The 22,468-nt window shown below is 45.5% G+C and overlaps 1 protein-coding gene across 1 annotated transcript in view; it reads left to right on the top strand.

Moving 5' to 3' along the window:
- The window catches only part of LOC124021149 (vacuolar protein sorting-associated protein 13C-like), a gene marked incomplete at its 5' end in the record, with an annotated part of 165,885 nt that overhangs the window by 142,081 nt on the left and 1,336 nt on the right, over positions 1–22,468 (top strand). The window contains 3 exon segments of the mRNA XM_046336501.1: positions 2,536–2,650; positions 17,457–17,548; positions 21,781–21,904. Of these exon segments, the coding sequence (XP_046192457.1) occupies positions 2,536–2,650; positions 17,457–17,548; positions 21,781–21,904 (331 nt within the window).

Raw genomic sequence — 22,468 nt, 5'->3', positions numbered from 1 at the left:
GGGAGGGGTTTGGGACTGTAGGGGAGGGGTTTGACTGGCATGGAGGGTTAGTTGTCTTTCTCATAGATCAGATTGTCTGTCAGAGAGGTAAGTGACTGCATGATGTTAAAGTAGTTATTATGCTGTTATAACATGTTACAGATCAAACCAAAGGAAATGATTGGTTAACGCTCAACATTTAACCCCTCCCCTCCATCATTGTTAACACTGCTTCTGCCCTGACTCCTCCCCCTGCTCCATTCTGCAGCATCGTGAGGTTCCAACAGACTAAACCCATGAGGACTGAACAGACTGGGAGAGAGCACATTGGTCATCACATTGGTCATCGCATTGGTCAGATCGCTTATGGAAGCCCCTCCTCCACCTTTTCTCTCCTCTGGGATTGGCCGACTGCACTAAACCCATGAGGACTGAACAGACTGGGAGAGAGCGAGACTATATTGTTACCGTAAATCTCTTAAAGATTAGAGATGCTGTTCTCAGCAGATCGTTCTGTATCTCAGTAACGTAAACATCACATTGGTCAGATCGCTTATGGAAGCCCCTCCTCCACCTGTTCACTCCTCTGGGATTGGCTGACTGCACGAGCGCACGAACACTGCCATGCAGAGATTGGCAGTTTGGCAACGTTTTGTTGTTGCAAAAAAAACACACAAAAAACATATAGTGAATATAAAATCCACCACATGTCAGGAACCCACCCAAGTTGTATCGCCCCCTGGGGGCTCCAGGTCTGTGATAGACTGTAATGGCGTTTTGTATCGCCCCCTGGGGGCTCTAGGTCTGTGATAGACTGTAATGGTGTTTTGTATCGCCCCCTGGGGGCTCCAGGTCTGTGATAGACTGTAATGGCGTTTTGTATCACCCCCCGGGGGCTCCAGGTCTGTGATAGACTGTAATGGCGTTTTGTATCGCCCCCTGGGGGCTCCAGGTCTGTGATAGACTGTAATGGTGTTTTGTATCGCCCCCCGGGGGCTCCAGGTCTGTGATAGACTGTAATGGCGTTTTGTATCGCCCCCTGGGGGCTCCAGGTCTGTGATAGACTGTAATGCATCGTAGACTGGAATGGCGTTTTGTATCGACCCTGGGGGCTCCAGGTCTGTGATAGACTGTAATGCATCGTAGACTGGAATGGCGTTTTGTATCGCCCCCTGGGGGCTCCAGGTCTGTGATAGACTGTAATGCATCGTAGACTGTAATGGCGTTTTGTATCGCCCCCCGGGGGCTCCAGGTCTGTGATAGACTGTAATGCATCGTAGACTGGAATGGCGTTTTGTATCGCCCCCTGGGGGCTCCAGGTCTGTGATAGACTGTAATGCTTCGTAGAGTGGAATGGCATTTGGGGGGGGGGGTGTGCTGGAAAGTAGCTGGGTTCGTTTACATAGTTGATACGGGGGCTGAAATGACTCCTCCAAACGGCACTCTGACTGGACGACACAGCCAAGTAGACCATTCAGTCTCTACTGTCACTTTACCCCCCCCTCCCTCCCTCTAGCTGTCTCATAATCTCCCTTCCTCCTCCTCTCACCTCTCAGGTACCTAATGTTCAGCCAAAACATTCCTCATTCCCCAGTGGTTCTGAGATGCCAAAACACAGCCCCCATCACATAGTATTGATGTCCATTCACCACCTCATTCATTATCCTTCACAAAGCATATGAATCACCTATCAATTCCTGATAACCTGATGAATTTATTGTTCCATGCTTTCACACTAGAGATAACGAAAGGTGAGATACTGGAACACACACATACACATGCGCGCGCGTACGTGCACGCATACGTACTCATGCACCGTTTGCCTCCCTCTTTGGGCTGAACGGGTTTTTTACGTTAGTGATTCCTTTCAGAAGCAGGATTCTGTTAGTGCTGAGTGGTTTTGTTGTAATGTTGTCCTACTCTGCTACTGTGTCTGGCTCATTGTGGAAGACATTACAGAGCAGTTTTGTTATGAGTTTGGGTCCAAAAGCAAACTACTTCTTGTTCTTGCTCTTGATTCATGAAACCCTTCCTGACGGTGCGTTCTGATTGGCTCTCTGAGATATGACGGTGCGTTCTGATTGGCTCTGTGAGATATGACGGTGCGTGCTGATTGGCTCTCTGAGATATGACGGTGCGTTCCTGTTTGGTCTGTGAGATATGACAGTGCTTTCTGATTGGCTCTGTGAGTTATGACGGTGCTTTCTGATTGGCTCTGTGAGATATGACAGTGCTTTCTGATTGGCTCTGTGAGATATGACGGTGCGTTCTGATTGGCTCTGTGAGATATGACAGTGCTTTCTGATTGGCTCTGTGAGATATGACGGTGCGTTCTGATTGGCTCTGTGAGATATGACGGTGCGTTCTGATTGGCTCTGTGAGATATGACAGTGCTTTCTGATTGGCTCTGTGAGATATGACGGTGCTTTCTGATTGGCTCTGTGAGATATGACGGTGCGTTCTGATTGGCTCTCTGAGATATGACGGTGCATTTTGATCAGGCTGTGAGATCTGTGACGTTTGCGTTGCAATCTGACGGCGCGTTGTGATTGGCAGGGTGGCAGAGTCGACAGAGGAAGTGACCAAGCTGAGGCCGGTCAGACTGATCCGAGAGGATGGAATCATCAGACCTTACGACCAGGAGGACGCCAAGGGATACGACCTTTTCCAGGTTAGCAACCCACCTTAGGACACTAAAACACCCATGGACGCCAAGGGTTACGACCTTGTCCAGGTTAGCAACCCACCTTAGGACACTAAAACACCCATGGGTGGAGGTAGACTTGTCCAGGTTAGCAACCCACCTTAGGACACTAAAACACCCATGCCTGGAGGTAGACTTGTCCAGGTTAGCAACCCTCCTTAGGACACTAAAACACCCATGCCTGGAGGTAGACTTGTCCAGGTTAGCAACCCACCTTAGAAGGTCACTAAAACACCCATGGCTGGAGGTAGACTTGTCCAGGTTAGCAACCCACCTTAGGACACTAAAACACCCATGGCTTGGAGGTAGACTTGTCCAGGTTAGCAACCCTCCTTAGGACACTAAAACACCCATGGGTGGAGGTAGACTTGTCCAGGTTAGCAACCCACCTTAGGACACTAAAACACCCATGCCTGGAGGTAGACTTGTCCAGGTTAGCAACCCACCTTAGGACACTAAAACACCCATGGCTGGAGGTAGACTTGTCCAGGTTAGCAACCCACCTTAGGACACTAAAACACCCATGGCTGGAGGTAGACTTGTCCAGGTTAGCAACCCTCCTTAGGACACTAAAACACCCATGGGTGGAGGTAGACTTGTCCAGGTTAGCAACCCACCATAGGACACTAAAACACCCATGCCTGCAGGTAGACTTGTCCAGGTTAGCAACCCTCCTTAGGACACTAAAACACCCATGCCTGCAGGTAGACTTGTCCAGGTTAGCAACCCACCTTAGAAGGTCACTAAAACACCCATGGGTGGAGGTAGACTTGTCCAGGTTAGCAACCCACCTTAGGACACTAAAACACCCATGGATGGAGGTAGACTTGTCCAGGTTAGCAACCCACCTTAGAAGGTCACTAAAACACCCATGGGTGGAGGTAGACTTGTCCAGGTTAGCAACCCACCTTAGGACACTAAAACACCCATGGGTGGAGGTAGACTTGTCCAGGTTAGCAACCCACTTTAGGACACTAAAACACCCATGCCTGGAGGTAGACTTGTCCAGGTTAGCAACCCACCTTAGGACACTAAAACACCCATGACTGGAGGTAGACTTGTCCAAGTTAGCAACCCACCTTAGGACACTAAAACACCCATGGGTGGAGGTAGACTTGTCCAGGTTAGCAACCCACCTTAGGACACTAAAACACCCATGGGTGGAGGTAGACTTGTCCAGGTTAGCAACCCACCTTAGGACACTAAAACACCCATGGGTGGAGGTAGACTTGTCCAGGTTAGCAACCCTCCTTAGGACACTAAAACACCCATGGGTGGAGGTAGACTTGTCCAGGTTAGCAACCCACCTTAGGACACTAAAACACCCATGCCTGGAGGTAGACTTGTCCAGGTTAGCAACCCACCTTAGGACACTAAAACACCCATGGCTGGAGGTAGACTTGTCCAGGTTAGCAACCCACCTTAGGACACTAAAACACCCATGGCTGGAGGTAGACTTGTCCAGGTTAGCAACCCTCTTTAGGACACTAAAACACCCATGGGTGGAGGTAGACTTGTCCAGGTTAGCAACCCACCTTAGGACACTAAAACACCCATGGGTGGAGGTAGACTTGTCCAGGTTAGCAACCCACCTTAGAAGGACACTAAAACACCCATGGGTGGAGGTAGACTTGTCCAGGTTAGCAACCCACCTTAGGACACTAAAACACCCATGGGTGGAGGTAGACTTGTCCAGGTTAGCAACCCACCTTAGAAGGACACTAAAACACCCATGGGTGGAGGTAGACTTGTCCAGGTTAGCAACCCACCTTAGGACACTAAAACACCCATGGCTGGAGGTAGACTTGTCCAGGTTAGCAACCCTCCTTAGGACACTAAAACACCCATGGGTGGAGGTAGACTTGTCCAGGTTAGCAACCCACCTTAGAAGGACACTAAAACACCCATGGGTGGAGGTAGACTTGTCCAGGTTAGCAACCCACCTTAGGACACTAAAACACCCATGGGTGGAGGTAGACTTGTCCAGGTTAGCAACCCACCTTAGAAGGACACTAAAACACCCATGGGTGGAGGTAGACTTGTCCAGGTTAGCAACCCACCTTAGGACACTAAAACACCCATGGCTGGAGGTAGACTTGTCCAGGTTAGCAACCCTCCTTAGGACACTAAAACACCCATGGGTGGAGGTAGACTTGTCCAGGTTAGCAACCCACCATAGGACACTAAAACACCCATGGCTGGAGGTAGACTTGTCCAGGTTAGCAACCCTCCTTAGGACACTAAAACACCCATGCCTGCAGGTAGACTTGTCCAGGTTAGCAACCCACCTTAGAAGGTCACTAAAACACCCATGGGTGGAGGTAGACTTGTCCAGGTTAGCAACCCACCTTAGGACACTAAAACACCCATGGATGGAGGTAGACTTGTCCAGGTTAGCAACCCACCTTAGAAGGTCACTAAAACACCCATGGGTGGAGGTAGACTTGTCCAGGTTAGCAACCCACCTTAGGACACTAAAACACCCATGGGTGGAGGTAGACTTGTCCAGGTTAGCAACCCACCTTAGGACACTAAAACACCCATGCCTGGAGGTAGACTTGTCCAGGTTAGCAACCCACCTTAGGACACTAAAACACCCATGACTGGAGGTAGACTTGTCCAAGTTAGCAACCCTCCTTAGGACACTAAAACACCCATGGGTGGAGGTAGACTTGTCCAGGTTAGCAACCCACCATAGGACACTAAAACACCCATGGCTGGAGGTAGACTTGTCCAGGTTAGCAACCCTCCTTAGGACACTAAAACACCCATGCCTGCCGGTAGACTTGTCCAGGTTAGCAACCCACCTTAGAAGGTCACTAAAACACCCATGGGTGGAGGTAGACTTGTCCAGGTTAGCAACCCACCTTAGGACACTAAAACACCCATGGATGGAGGTAGACTTGTCCAGGTTAGCAACCCACCTTAGAAGGTCACTAAAACACCCATGGGTGGAGGTAGACTTGTCCAGGTTAGCAACCCACCTTAGGACACTAAAACACCCATGGCTGCAGGTAGACTTGTCCAGGTTAGCAACCCTCCTTAGGACACTAAAACACCCATGCCTGCAGGTAGACTTGTCCAGGTTAGCAACCCACCTTAGGACACTAAAACACCCATGAGTGGAGGTAGACTTGTCCAGGTTAGCAACCCACCTTAGGACACTAAAACACCCATGGGTGGAGGTAGACTTGTCCAGGTTAGCAACCCTCCTTAGGACACTAAAACACCCATGGGTGGAGGTAGACTTGTCCAGGTTAGCAACCCACCTTAGGACACTAAAACACCCATGCCTGGAGGTAGACTTGTCCAGGTTAGCAACCCACCTTAGGACACTAAAACACCCATGGCTGGAGGTAGACTTGTCCAGGTTAGCAACCCACCTTAGGACACTAAAACACCCATGGCTGGAGGTAGACTTGTCCAGGTTAGCAACCCTCTTTAGGACACTAAAACACCCATGGGTGGAGGTAGACTTGTCCAGGTTAGCAACCCACCTTAGGACACTAAAACACCCATGGGTGGTGGTAGACTTGTCCAGGTTAGCAACCCACCTTAGGACACTAAAACACCCATGGGTGGAGGTAGACTTGTCCAGGTTAGCAACCCTCCTTAGGACACTAAAACACCCATGGGTGGAGGTAGACTTGTCCAGGTTAGCAACCCACCTTAGGACACTAAAACACCCATGGGTGGAGGTAGACTTGTCCAGGTTAGCAACCCACCTTAGAAGGACACTAAAACACCCATGGGTGGAGGTAGACTTGTCCAGGTTAGCAACCCACCTTAGGACACTAAAACACCCATGGGTGGAGGTAGACTTGTCCAGGTTAGCAACCCACCTTAGGACACTAAAACACCCATGGATGGAGGTAGACTTGTCCAGGTTAGCAACCCACCTTAGAAGGTCACTAAAACACCCATGGGTGGAGGTAGACTTGTCCAGGTTAGCAACCCACCTTAGGACACTAAAACACCCATGGGTGGAGGTAGACTTGTCCAGGTTAGCAACCCACCTTAGGACACTAAAACACCCATGCCTGGAGGTAGACTTGTCCAGGTTAGCAACCCAACTTAGGACACTAAAACACCCATGACTGGAGGTAGACTTGTCCAAGTTAGCAACCCACCTTAGGACACTAAAACACCCATGGGTGGAGGTAGACTTGTCCAGGTTAGCAACCCACCTTAGGACACTAAAACACCCATGGGTGGAGGTAGACTTGTCCAGGTTAGCAACCCACCTTAGGACACTAAAACACCCATGGGTGGAGGTAGACTTGTCCAGGTTAGCAACCCTCCTTAGGACACTAAAACACCCATGGGTGGAGGTAGACTTGTCCAGGTTAGCAACCCACCTTAGGACACTAAAACACCCATGCCTGGAGGTAGACTTGTCCAGGTTAGCAACCCACCTTAGGACACTAAAACACCCATGGCTGGAGGTAGACTTGTCCAGGTTAGCAACCCACCTTAGGACACTAAAACACCCATGGCTGGAGGTAGACTTGTCCAGGTTAGCAACCCTCTTTAGGACACTAAAACACCCATGGGTGGAGGTAGACTTGTCCAGGTTAGCAACCCACCTTAGGACACTAAAACACCCATGGGTGGAGGTAGACTTGTCCAGGTTAGCAACCCACCTTAGGACACTAAAACACCCATGGGTGGAGGTAGACTTGTCCAGGTTAGCAACCCACCATAGGACACTAAAACACCCATGGCTGGAGGTAGACTTGTCCAGGTTAGCAACCCTCCTTAGGACACTAAAACACCCATGCCTGCAGGTAGACTTGTCCAGGTTAGCAACCCACCTTAGAAGGTCACTAAAACACCCATGGGTGGAGGTAGACTTGTCCAGGTTAGCAACCCACCTTAGGACACTAAAACACCCATGGATGGAGGTAGACTTGTCCAGGTTAGCAACCCACCTTAGAAGGTCACTAAAACACCCATGGGTGGAGGTAGACTTGTCCAGGTTAGCAACCCACCTTAGGACACTAAAACACCCATGGGTGGAGGTAGACTTGTCCAGGTTAGCAACCCACCTTAGGACACTAAAACACCCATGCCTGGAGGTAGACTTGTCCAGGTTAGCAACCCACCTTAGGACACTAAAACACCCATGACTGGAGGTAGACTTGTCCAAGTTAGCAACCCTCCTTAGGACACTAAAACACCCATGGGTGGAGGTAGACTTGTCCAGGTTAGCAACCCACCATAGGACACTAAAACACCCATGGCTGGAGGTAGACTTGTCCAGGTTAGCAACCCTCCTTAGGACACTAAAACACCCATGCCTGCCGGTAGACTTGTCCAGGTTAGCAACCCACCTTAGAAGGTCACTAAAACACCCATGGGTGGAGGTAGACTTGTCCAGGTTAGCAACCCACCTTAGGACACTAAAACACCCATGGATGGAGGTAGACTTGTCCAGGTTAGCAACCCACCTTAGAAGGTCACTAAAACACCCATGGGTGGAGGTAGACTTGTCCAGGTTAGCAACCCACCTTAGGACACTAAAACACCCATGGCTGCAGGTAGACTTGTCCAGGTTAGCAACCCTCCTTAGGACACTAAAACACCCATGCCTGCAGGTAGACTTGTCCAGGTTAGCAACCCACCTTAGGACACTAAAACACCCATGAGTGGAGGTAGACTTGTCCAGGTTAGCAACCCACCTTAGGACACTAAAACACCCATGGGTGGAGGTAGACTTGTCCAGGTTAGCAACCCTCCTTAGGACACTAAAACACCCATGGGTGGAGGTAGACTTGTCCAGGTTAGCAACCCACCTTAGGACACTAAAACACCCATGCCTGGAGGTAGACTTGTCCAGGTTAGCAACCCACCTTAGGACACTAAAACACCCATGGCTGGAGGTAGACTTGTCCAGGTTAGCAACCCACCTTAGGACACTAAAACACCCATGGCTGGAGGTAGACTTGTCCAGGTTAGCAACCCTCTTTAGGACACTAAAACACCCATGGGTGGAGGTAGACTTGTCCAGGTTAGCAACCCACCTTAGGACACTAAAACACCCATGGGTGGTGGTAGACTTGTCCAGGTTAGCAACCCACCTTAGGACACTAAAACACCCATGGGTGGAGGTAGACTTGTCCAGGTTAGCAACCCTCCTTAGGACACTAAAACACCCATGGGTGGAGGTAGACTTGTCCAGGTTAGCAACCCACCTTAGGACACTAAAACACCCATGGGTGGAGGTAGACTTGTCCAGGTTAGCAACCCACCTTAGAAGGACACTAAAACACCCATGGGTGGAGGTAGACTTGTCCAGGTTAGCAACCCACCTTAGGACACTAAAACACCCATGGGTGGAGGTAGACTTGTCCAGGTTAGCAACCCACCTTAGGACACTAAAACACCCATGGATGGAGGTAGACTTGTCCAGGTTAGCAACCCACCTTAGAAGGTCACTAAAACACCCATGGGTGGAGGTAGACTTGTCCAGGTTAGCAACCCACCTTAGGACACTAAAACACCCATGGGTGGAGGTAGACTTGTCCAGGTTAGCAACCCACCTTAGGACACTAAAACACCCATGCCTGGAGGTAGACTTGTCCAGGTTAGCAACCCAACTTAGGACACTAAAACACCCATGACTGGAGGTAGACTTGTCCAAGTTAGCAACCCACCTTAGGACACTAAAACACCCATGGGTGGAGGTAGACTTGTCCAGGTTAGCAACCCACCTTAGGACACTAAAACACCCATGGGTGGAGGTAGACTTGTCCAGGTTAGCAACCCACCTTAGGACACTAAAACACCCATGGGTGGAGGTAGACTTGTCCAGGTTAGCAACCCTCCTTAGGACACTAAAACACCCATGGGTGGAGGTAGACTTGTCCAGGTTAGCAACCCACCTTAGGACACTAAAACACCCATGCCTGGAGGTAGACTTGTCCAGGTTAGCAACCCACCTTAGGACACTAAAACACCCATGGCTGGAGGTAGACTTGTCCAGGTTAGCAACCCACCTTAGGACACTAAAACACCCATGGCTGGAGGTAGACTTGTCCAGGTTAGCAACCCTCTTTAGGACACTAAAACACCCATGGGTGGAGGTAGACTTGTCCAGGTTAGCAACCCACCTTAGGACACTAAAACACCCATGGGTGGAGGTAGACTTGTCCAGGTTAGCAACCCACCTTAGAAGGACACTAAAACACCCATGGGTGGAGGTAGACTTGTCCAGGTTAGCAACCCACCTTAGGACACTAAAACACCCATGGGTGGAGGTAGACTTGTCCAGGTTAGCAACCCACCTTAGAAGGACACTAAAACACCCATGGGTGGAGGTAGACTTGTCCAGGTTAGCAACCCACCTTAGGACACTAAAACACCCATGGCTGGAGGTAGACTTGTCCAGGTTAGCAACCCTCCTTAGGACACTAAAACACCCATGGGTGGAGGTAGACTTGTCCAGGTTAGCAACCCACCTTAGAAGGACACTAAAACACCCATGGGTGGAGGTAGACTTGTCCAGGTTAGCAACCCACCTTAGGACACTAAAACACCCATGGGTGGAGGTAGACTTGTCCAGGTTAGCAACCCACCTTAGAAGGACACTAAAACACCCATGGGTGGAGGTAGACTTGTCCAGGTTAGCAACCCACCTTAGGACACTAAAACACCCATGGCTGGAGGTAGACTTGTCCAGGTTAGCAACCCTCCTTAGGACACTAAAACACCCATGGGTGGAGGTAGACTTGTCCAGGTTAGCAACCCACCATAGGACACTAAAACACCCATGGCTGGAGGTAGACTTGTCCAGGTTAGCAACCCTCCTTAGGACACTAAAACACCCATGCCTGCAGGTAGACTTGTCCAGGTTAGCAACCCACCTTAGAAGGTCACTAAAACACCCATGGGTGGAGGTAGACTTGTCCAGGTTAGCAACCCACCTTAGGACACTAAAACACCCATGGATGGAGGTAGACTTGTCCAGGTTAGCAACCCACCTTAGAAGGTCACTAAAACACCCATGGGTGGAGGTAGACTTGTCCAGGTTAGCAACCCACCTTAGGACACTAAAACACCCATGGGTGGAGGTAGACTTGTCCAGGTTAGCAACCCACCTTAGGACACTAAAACACCCATGCCTGGAGGTAGACTTGTCCAGGTTAGCAACCCACCTTAGGACACTAAAACACCCATGACTGGAGGTAGACTTGTCCAAGTTAGCAACCCTCCTTAGGACACTAAAACACCCATGGGTGGAGGTAGACTTGTCCAGGTTAGCAACCCACCATAGGACACTAAAACACCCATGGCTGGAGGTAGACTTGTCCAGGTTAGCAACCCTCCTTAGGACACTAAAACACCCATGCCTGCAGGTAGACTTGTCCAGGTTAGCAACCCACCTTAGAAGGTCACTAAAACACCCATGGGTGGAGGTAGACTTGTCCAGGTTAGCAACCCACCTTAGGACACTAAAACACCCATGGATGGAGGTAGACTTGTCCAGGTTAGCAACCCACCTTAGAAGGTCACTAAAACACCCATGGGTGGAGGTAGACTTGTCCAGGTTAGCAACCCACCTTAGGACACTAAAACACCCATGGCTGCAGGTAGACTTGTCCAGGTTAGCAACCCTCCTTAGGACACTAAAACACCCATGCCTGCAGGTAGACTTGTCCAGGTTAGCAACCCACCTTAGGACACTAAAACACCCATGGGTGGAGGTAGACTTGTCCAGGTTAGCAACCCACCTTAGGACACTAAAACACCCATGGGTGGAGGTAGACTTGTCCAGGTTAGCAACCCTCCTTAGGACACTAAAACACCCATGGGTGGAGGTAGACTTGTCCAGGTTAGCAACCCACCTTAGGACACTAAAACACCCATGCCTGGAGGTAGACTTGTCCAGGTTAGCAACCCACCTTAGGACACTAAAACACCCATGGCTGGAGGTAGACTTGTCCAGGTTAGCAACCCACCTTAGGACACTAAAACACCCATGGCTGGAGGTAGACTTGTCCAGGTTAGCAACCCTCTTTAGGACACTAAAACACCCATGGGTGGAGGTAGACTTGTCCAGGTTAGCAACCCACCTTAGGACACTAAAACACCCATGGGTGGAGGTAGACTTGTCCAGGTTAGCAACCCACCTTAGAAGGTCACTAAAACACCCATGGGTGGAGGTAGACTTGTCCAGGTTAGCAACCCTCCTTAGGACACTAAAACACCCATGGGTGGAGGTAGACTTGTCCAGGTTAGCAACCCACCTTAGGACACTAAAACACCCATGGGTGGAGGTAGACTTGTCCAGGTTAGCAACCCTCCTTAGGACACTAAAACACCCATGGCTGGAGGTAGACTTGTCCAGGTTAGCAACCCACCTTAGGACACTAAAACACCCATGGGTGGAGGTAGACTTGTCCAGGTTAGCAACCCACCTTAGGACACTAAAACACCCATGGGTGGAGGTAGACTTGTCCAGGTTAGCAACCCTCCTTAGGACACTAAAACACCCATGCCTGGAGGTAGACTTGTCCAGGTTAGCAACCCTCCTTAGGACACTAAAACACCCATGGGTGGAGGTAGACTTGTCCAGGTTAGCAACCCACCTTAGGACACTAAAACACCCATGGGTGGAGGTAGACTTGTCCAGGTTAGCAACCCTCCTTAGGACACTAAAACACCCATGGGTGGAGGTAGACTTGTCCAGGTTAGCAACCCTCCTTAGGACACTAAAACACCCATAGGTGGAGGTAGACTTGTCCAGGTTAGCAACCCACCTTAGGACACTAAAACACCCATGGGTGGAGGTAGACTTGTCCAGGTTAGCAACCCACCTTAGGACACTAAAACACCCATGGGTGGAGGTAGACTTGTCCAGGTTAGCAACCCACCTTAGGACACTAAAACACCCATGGGTGGAGGTAGACTTGTCCAGGTTAGCAACCCACCTTAGGACACTAAAACACCCATGGGTGGAGGTAGACTTGTCCAGGTTAGCAACCCACCTTAGGACACTAAAACACCCATGGGTGGTGGTAGACTTGTCCAGGTTAGCAACCCACCTTAGGACACTAAAACACCCATGGGTGGAGGTAGACTTGTCCAGGTTAGCAACCCACCTTAGGACACTAAAACACCCATGGGTGGAGGTAGACTTGTCCAGGTCGTAGAAAAAGGGGACCATATAACAACTAGAGCTCTTTACTATTTCAATTTCTGCACTTTTCTATTCTAAATTATATATTTTATTTTTTTAATTAATACATTTAATACAGTGTATTATATGTCAATCTGAAAGTGTTGTCTTGAAACCAATGAGTTTAATCTTTTGTCTTTACAGAAATGAAACATTCTTTCTTTTTGACACCCGATGACCTTGAAGTGTTTTTCCTCTTCTAATTCCCTCCCTGTCCTTGTGTTTTTCTTTCTCTCCTTCTCTTTCTCTCTCTCTCTCCTTTCTCTCTCTCCTTCTCTTTCTCTCTCTCTCTCTCTCTCTCTCTCTCTCTCTCTCTCTCTCTCTCTCTCTCTCTCTCTCTCTCTCTCCTCTTTCTCTCTCTCCTTCTCTTTCTCTCTCTCTCTCTCCTTTCTCTCTCTCCTCTTTCTCTCTCTCCTCTTTCTCTCTCTCCTCTTTCTCTCTCTCCTCTTTCTCTCTCTCCTCTTTCTCTCTCTCCTCTTTCTCTCTCTCCTCTTTCTCTCTCTCCTTTCTCTTTCTCTCTCTCCTTTCTCTTTCTCTCTCTCTCTTTCTCTCCTTTCTCTTTCTCTCGCTCTCCTTTCTCTTTCTCTCTCTCCTTCTCTTTCTCCCTCTCTCCTTCTCTTTCTCCCTCTCTCCTTCTCTCTCTCGCTCTCTCTCCTTCTCTTTCTCTCTCTCTCCTTCTCTCTCTCTCCTTCTCTTTCTCTCTCTCTCCTTCTCTCTCTCCCTCTCTCCTTCTCTCTCTCGCTCTCTCTCCTTCTCTTTCTCTCTCTCTCCTTCTCTCTCTCTCCTTCTCTTTCTCTCTCTCTCCTTCTCCCTCTCTCCTTCTCTCTCTCGCTCTCTCTCCTTCTCTTTCTCTCTCTCTCCTTCTCTCTCTCTCCTTCTCTTTCTCCCTCTCTCTCCTTCTCTTTCTCTCTCTCTCCTTCTCTCTCTCTCCTTCTCTTTCTCCCTCTCTCCTTCTCTTTCTCCCTCTCTCTCCTTTCTCTTTCTCTCTCTTTCTTTCTCTTTCTCTCTCTTTCTTTCTCTTTCTCCTTCATGCAGCATGATGAGGAATAGAAGGGGTTGAGGTTGATTATGTGGGTTGTGTGTTTTCTACGTGATGTAATTCAAGTCCTAGTAATCAATTATCTTTAGTTCTATCAACGGTCAGTTGACGTGGTTCAAATGTCTGATCGTTGAAATGTCGACACACACACACACACACACACACACACACACACACACACACACACACACACACACACACACACACACACACACACACACACACACACACACACACACACACACACACACACACACACACACACACACGTTAGGTGAAGCTCTGTGTCAAAGTTCAAACTCCTTTTTCTGTAAATGTGTATACTATGCTGATTTCATGACTCTTCGTTCAGTTTTCTGAAGACTGAATTGTTTTGCCAAAGGGAAAACATCTCTGCCCGTACAATACCTCAGTCTTGTTTTTTTTAAGTCAGGGTTTTTTGTATTACTTTTGCCGAATTAAATCTTTTTGCAATTTTATTTCGTATTTACACAAATTAGGAAATGAAACGATTTAGCCTGCTATAATATATGCAGATCATTTGTCCAGCCCTTTATAAACTACCCTATATAATAATACATGATTGAAAATAATATTTTACTAAAGAAATGTAGTCTTTTGTTTTTTTGACTAGTAACGATACTCCAGCAGACATTTGCAATATTTTTTATAAAAGGTTCATAGCGTCACCTTGGAAATCCCAGCGTTCCTATCTGTATATACAGTATGCACTTATAATGATATATCGATGCTATACTCTTACATTCGTTTGTACGTGAGTTTCTATAACCGCATGCTAAATGATTTCGAAACTGTGCTATTGTTCAAAGAAGCATGACCAAATTAATGTTATATTTGATAGATACTTTGTAATTATTTTCCAACATATATATATATATATATATATATATACAATCCATAACTCCCTAGTTAGTCTGACTGCCTTAAACTATATGAATGTATGTTAATGTGATGGTGTAATGCTTTGTTTCTATTGGTCAATGCATTCACTATGACGGGTAATGCTTTGTTTCTATTGGTCAATGCATTCACTATGACGGGTAATGGTTTGTTTCTATTGGTCAATGCATTCACTATGTGACGGGTAATGGTTTGTTTCTATTGGTCAATGCATTCACTATGACGGGTAATGCTTTGTTTCTATTGGTCAATGCATTCACTATGTGACGGGTAATGGTTTGTTTCTATTGGTCAATGCATTCACTATGTTCTATTGTCTTGTGTGATGTCACTTTCAACCTGAAATCTAATAAACCTATATACACTCACTTAATTACATGTGGAAAATCCATTGCGATGATTTGCTCGTTTTACGGGTAAAGTTTGCTTAGAAAGGGAAGTTTAGCTACAACATAATCGTGTTGTTATTATTAGATTACAAATGAAGACGTCGATCTGTGTTCCAATACTCATACTCGCCCCACTAACCGTATTATTCGTGACGTGAATTAAGTGTATAGTATGCTTCTTGGTCGTAGCGTGGATATAGTTAGTATGAAAAAAGTTCCCGGATGTTGTACTAAATTCGGCAAAATACGAAGTGCACATGCAGTGGACACACTTTCCGTGCTTTTAGGGCCCATAATGCAATTCTTCAGAAAAATGGGCGTGGCTTCACAAGGTTTTCAGATTTGAAGAACATGGCAGAAAATATTTATGACAAATGTTAAGAAAATGTAATAACTTTTAAAAATAAGTTTTGTACCACGTTATGTTGGCTGACAACTTATTATCTACGCTGTCCTTACGAACTGCATAGCATTACAGCAGTATGTACCGGTATGTTAGCTAGGTACCTAACGTTAATTGGCTCCTAATAGATCAAACTTGTCAGGCAGTATATTAACGATCTGCTGATCTAATTACCCATCGTTTATTGACTTGATGATTCACATCATTCTTAGCTAAGTGTTGTTTCAATCGACATTGTTACCTATGGCTATCTGTTCCCGATTTCAGAGCACTCTCGCGCAGAATAACTGATGAATTTACAAAACGCTCTACACATGTAGAATACGGTCGGTGTCAATAAACGTCAGCATAAAAAAGATCAATTAAATTGTTACCAGGATCACAGTTAGTCACCAAGTCTCTGGATAACATGACAACAGCCTAACCTGCTCTGCTAGGGCGAGTAAAATGGTCAGAGTGAGGTGTTCTCTCATTAGTATCTGGAAGTAGCTAGCTAACGTCAGCTTTTGGTGTTTGACTGCCTCTGAACGCTCGGATCAACCCTACTCCTCGCGTGCACACAGGGATCAACCCTACTCCTCGCGTGCACACTGGGATCAACCCTACTCCTCGCGTGCACACTGAACGCTCGGATCAACCCTACTCCTCGCGTGCACACAGGGATCAACCCTACTCCTCACGTGCACACTGGGATCAACCCTACTCCTCGCGTGCACACAGGGATCAACCCTACTCCTCGTGTGCACTCTGAACGCTCGGATCAATCTTTCTCTCAATTTTACAAACGGACAATCTGACAACGCTCTGGATTTGACGAAGGCCCAGAGAGCGCACTATGGGCACTCCAGATTTGAATTATTCAAACACACCCAAAATCGTAAAATGTTTAGCTAGTCATTTGTTATGCTAACAAGCTAGCACGCAGTTGCATAGCAACAGCGTCAACTTCCGGGTAGACAGTGAACTAACTAAAGTGAACTAATAGTATATAGTATATACTCATTAAGTATGTAGTATACAGTATGGTAGTATGGGTATTAGAACACAGCAGTGAACTAATAGTATATACTCATTAAGTAGGTAGTATACAGTATGGTAGTATGGGTATTAGAACACGGCAGTGAACTAATAGTATATAGTATATACTCATTAAGTATGTAGTATACAGTATGGTAGTATGGGTATTAGAACACAGCAGTGAACTAATAGTATATACTCATTAAGTATGTAGTATACAGTATGTTAGTATGGGTATTAGAACACGGCAGTGAACTAATAGTATATAGTATATACTCATTAAGTATGTAGTATACAGTATGTTAGTATGGGTATTAGAACACGGCAGTGAACTAATAGTATATAGTATATACTCATTAAGTATGTAGTATACAGTATGGTAGTATGGGTATTAGAACACAGCAGTGAACTAATAGTATATAGTATATACTCATTAAGTAGGTAGTATACAGTATGGTAGTATGGGTATTAGAACACGGCAGTGAACTAATAGTATATAGTATATACTCATTAAGTATGTAGTATACAGTATGGTAGTATGGGTATTAGAACACAGCAGTGAACTAATAGTATATAGTATATACTCATTAAGTAGGTAGTATACAGTATGGTAGTATGGGTATTAGAACACAGCAGTGAACTAATAGTATATACTCATTAAGTAGGTAGTATACAGTATGGTAGTATGGGTATTCGAACACAGCAGTGAACTAATAGTATATAGTATATACTCATTAAGTATGTAGTATACAGTATGGTAGTATGGGTATTAGAACACGGCTCATGTATTTGTATGTTTTCACACATGGACGCTGCTCCTTCAGAGGTCAGAGATCAAGCAGCTGGAAGGAGAGATCTTCAGAGAACACTGTTTGTACCCTGGACACAGGAAGACCAACGTCATAGTGACCAACAGGTACATTATGGAAGACTTCAGTTCAACGTGACTCGTGCCTCAGGGGTAGACATTTTGTGTTTGTATATTGGAGATACTGGTTTGGGAAGACACTTTCCCTGAAAAGGTATTTTTTTAACAAATTGTGCGTTCAAGGAAAGTATTCGGACCCCTTGACTTTTTTTTCCACATTTTTGTTACTTTACAGCCTTATTCTAAAATGGATTAAACAAATACAAATTCTCATCAATCTACACATAATACCCCATAATGACATCACAATACCCCATAATGACATCACAATGCCCCATAATGACATCACAATGCCCCATAATGACATCACAATACCCCATAATGACATCACAATACCCCATAATGACATCACAATACCCCATAATGACATCACAATACCCCATAATGACATCACAATGCCCCATAATGACATCACAATGCCCCATAATGACATCACAATGCCCCATAATGACATCACAATGCCCCATAATGACATCACAATGCCCCATAATGACATCACAATGCCCCATAATGACATCACAATGCCCCATAATGACATCACAATGCCCCATAATGACATCACAATGCCCCATAATGACATCACAATACCCCATAATGACATCACAATGCCCCATAATGACATCACAATACCCCATAATGACATCACAATGCCCCATAATGACATCACAATGCCCCATAATGACATCACAATGCCCCATAATGACATCACAATACCCCATAATGACATCACAATACCCCATAATGACATCACAATACCCCATAATGACATCACAATGCCCCATAATGACATCACAATGCCCCATAATGACATCACAATACCCCATAATGACATCACAATGCCCCATAATGACATCACAATGCCCCATAATGACATCACAATGCCCCATAATGACATCACAATGCCCCATAATGACATCACAATGCCCCATAATGACATCACAATGCCCCATAATGACATCACAATGCCCCATAATGACATCACAATACCCCATAATGACATCACAATACCCCATAATGACATCACAATACCCCATAATGACATCACAATACCCCATAATGACATCACAATGCCCCATAATGACATCACAATGCCCCATAATGACATCACAATGCCCCATAATGACATCACAATACCCCATAATGACATCACAATGCCCCATAATGACATCACAATGCCCCATAATGACATCACAATACCCCATAATGACATCACAATACCCCATAATGACATCACAATACCCCATAATGACATCACAATGCCCCATAATGACATCACAATGCCCCATAATGACATCACAATGCCCCATAATGACATCACAATACCCCATAATGACATCACAATACCCCATAATGACATCACAATACCCCATAATGACATCACAATACCCTATAATGACAAATTGAAAACAGGTTTGTAGACATTTTTGCAAATGTATTACAAATAAAAAAATATATAAATACCTTATGTATGTAAGTATTTAGACCCTTTGCTATGAGACTTGAAATTGAGCTCAGGTGCTTCCTGTTTCCATTGATCATGTTTGAGATGTTTCTACAACTTGATTGGAGGCCACCTGTGGTAAATTCAATTTGATTGGATATGATTTGGAAAGGAACACACAACAAATTGGGTCCAATCAATTGAATTTACCACAGGTGGCCTACAATGAGGTTGTAGAAACATCTCAAGGATGATCAATGGAAACAGGATGCACCTGAGCTCAATTTCAATTCTCATAGCAAAGGGTCTGAATAGTTATGTAAAATAGGGTATTTCAGTTTTTAAATTTGTAATAAATTAGCAACATTTTGTAAAAACCTGTTTTAGCTTTGTATTTGGGTATTGTGTTTAGATTGATGAGGGAAACATGTATTTAATCCATTTTAGACTAAGGTAACGTAACAAATTGTGGGAAGGGGTCTGAATACTTTCCGAATGCACCGTGTGTAAAACTACAGGACCAGTCAAACGACACACCTGCTCATTCCAGGGTTTTTCTTTATTTTCAACTATTTTCTACATTGCAGAATAATAGTGAAGACATCAAAACTGTGAAATAACACATGGAATCATTTAGTAACCCCCAAAAAGTGTTAAATAAATAAATATATTTGAGGTTATTCAAAGTAGCCATCCTTTGCCTTGATGACAGCTTTGCACACTCTTGGCATTCTCTCAACCAGCTTCACCTGGAATGCTTTTCCAACAGTCTTGCAGGAGTTCCCACATATTCTAAGCACGTGTTGGCTGTATTTCCTTCACTCCGCGGTCCAACTCATCCCAAACCATCTCAACTGGGTTGAGGTCTGGTGATTGTGGAGGCCAGGTCACCTGATGCAGCACTCCATCACTCTCCTTCTTGGTCAAATAGTCTTCACACAGCCTGGTGGTGTGTAGGGTCATTGTCCTGTTGAAAAACAAAAGATAGTCCCACTAAGCGCAAACCAGATGGGAAGGCGTATTTCTGCAGAATGCTGTGGTAGCCATGCTGGGAAGTGAGTTTTGAATTCTAAATAAATCACACCTCCTCCTCCATGCTTCACGGTGGGAACCACACATGCAGAGATCATCCGTTCACCACCTCTACATCTTGCGGTTGGAACCGAAAATCTCATATTCGGACTCATCAGGACAGATTTCTACCAGTCTAATGTCCATTGCTCATGTTTCTAGACCCAAGCAAGTTTCTTCTTGTTATTGGTGTCCTTTAGTAGTGGGTTTCATTGCAGCAAATTGACCATGGAGGTCTGATTCACACAGTCTGCTCGGAACAGTTGATGTTGAGATGTGTCTGTTACTTGAATTCTGTTAAGCGTTTATTTGGGCTGCAATCTGAGGTGCAGTTAACTTTAATGAACTTACCCTCTGCAACAGAGGTAACTCTGGGTCTTCCTTTCCTGTGGCGGGCCTTATGAGAGACAGTTTCATCATAGCGCTTGAAGAAACTATCAAAGTTCTTGACATAATATGGACTTGGTCTTTTTCCAAATAGTGCTGTCTCCTGTATACCACCCCTACCTTGTCACATCACAACTGATTGGTTATCTATCTCCTGTATACCACCCCTACCTTGTCACATCACAACTGATTGGTTATCTATCTCCTGTATACCACCCCTACCTTGTCACATCACAACTGATTGGTTATCTATCTCCTGTATACTACCCCTACCTTGTCACATCACAACTGATTGGTTATCTATCTCCTGTATACCACCCCTACCTTGTCACAACACAACTGATTGGTTATCTCCTGTATACCACCCCTACCTTGTCACATCACAACTGATTGGTTATCTATCTCCTGTATACCACCCCTACCTTGTCACAACACAACTGATTGGTTATCTATCTCCTGTATACCACCCCTACCTTGTCACATCACAACTGATTGGTTATATTCTGTATACCACCCCTACCTTGTCACATCACAACTGATTGGTTATCTATCTCCTGTATACCACCCCTACCTTGTCACATCACAACTGATTGGTTATATTCTGTATACCACCCCTACCTTGTCACATCACAACTGATTGGTTATCTATCTCCTGTATACCACCCCTACCTAGTCACATCACAACTGATTGGTTATATTCTGTATACCACCCCTACCTTGTCACATCACAACTGATTGGTTATATTCTGTATACCACCCCTACCTTGTCACATCACAACTGATTGGTTATCTATCTCCTGTATACCACCCCTACCTTGTCACAACACAACTGATTGGCTCAACCGCATTAAGAAGGAAAGAAATTCCACAAATGTACTTTTAACAAGGCACACCTGATAATTGAAACGCATTCCAGGTGACTACCTCATGATGCTGGTTGAGAGAATGCCAAGAGTGTGCAAAAGGCAAAAGGGTGGCTACTTTGAATAATCTTTTGATAACTTTTTTTGGTTACTACATGCTTCCAATATGTGTTATTTCATCATTTTGATGTCTTCACTAAAAATGTTTACAATGCAGAAAATAGTTTTAAAAAACTAGAATGTGTAGATGTCTCAAACTTATATATAGATAGATATTATATATAGATATATAGATATATAGAGTATATCTACAGTATCTATATATTCATTAAACAGTTCATTGTGTATCAATTAACGTTACTGTCGATGAAGTAGAATGATTGTAATATTGAGGTTGTGTCATGTATTTTCACCCCTTATCAACCTTCTGCCCCGCGACATCTCTCCTCCTCCTACAGGAGAGTGATGTGTGTGAAGGAGGTGGAGTTTGTGGGACACTTCAACAAGGAATGGGAGTGTCTGTTTGAGCATTTCTCAAGGCCTCCGTACGTGGAAGGAGGAGACCTGATGATCTACTGCAAGGTCTGCCTGAGACATTAAATAGCATCCTTAGGTCCAGTCGGAACTATTTTAAAATTCACTCGCTCACTTACTTAGTTACTTGCGTCCTTATCTCCTTAAGTGTTGTATTGGACTGAATCTCTTTGTAGGACTATAGGAACAGAACCAGTTGTATTGGACTGAATCTATAGGAACAGAACCAGTTGTATTGGACTGAATCTCTTTGTAGGACTATAGGAACAGAACCAGTTGTATTGGACTGAATCTCTTTGTAGGTCTATAGGAACAGAACCAGTTGTATTGGACTGAATCTCTTTGTAGGTCTATAGGAACAGAACCAGTTGTATTGGACTGAATCTCTTTGTAGGACTATAGGAACAGAACCAGTTGTATTGGACTGAATCTATAGGAACAGAACCAGTTGTATTGGACTGAATCTCTTTGTAGGACTATAGGAACAGAACCAGTTGTATTGGACTGAATCTCTTTGTTGTTCTATAGGAACAGAACCAGTTGTATTGGACTGAATCTCTTTGTAGGACTATAGGAACAGAACCAGTTGTATTGGACTGAATCTCTTTGTAG

Source organism: Oncorhynchus gorbuscha, unplaced genomic scaffold (assembly GCF_021184085.1).
Source record: "Oncorhynchus gorbuscha isolate QuinsamMale2020 ecotype Even-year unplaced genomic scaffold, OgorEven_v1.0 Un_scaffold_1064, whole genome shotgun sequence".
Taxonomy (NCBI): Eukaryota; Metazoa; Chordata; class Actinopteri; order Salmoniformes; family Salmonidae; genus Oncorhynchus; species Oncorhynchus gorbuscha.
This window is presented reverse-complemented; position numbering and strand designations above follow the sequence as displayed.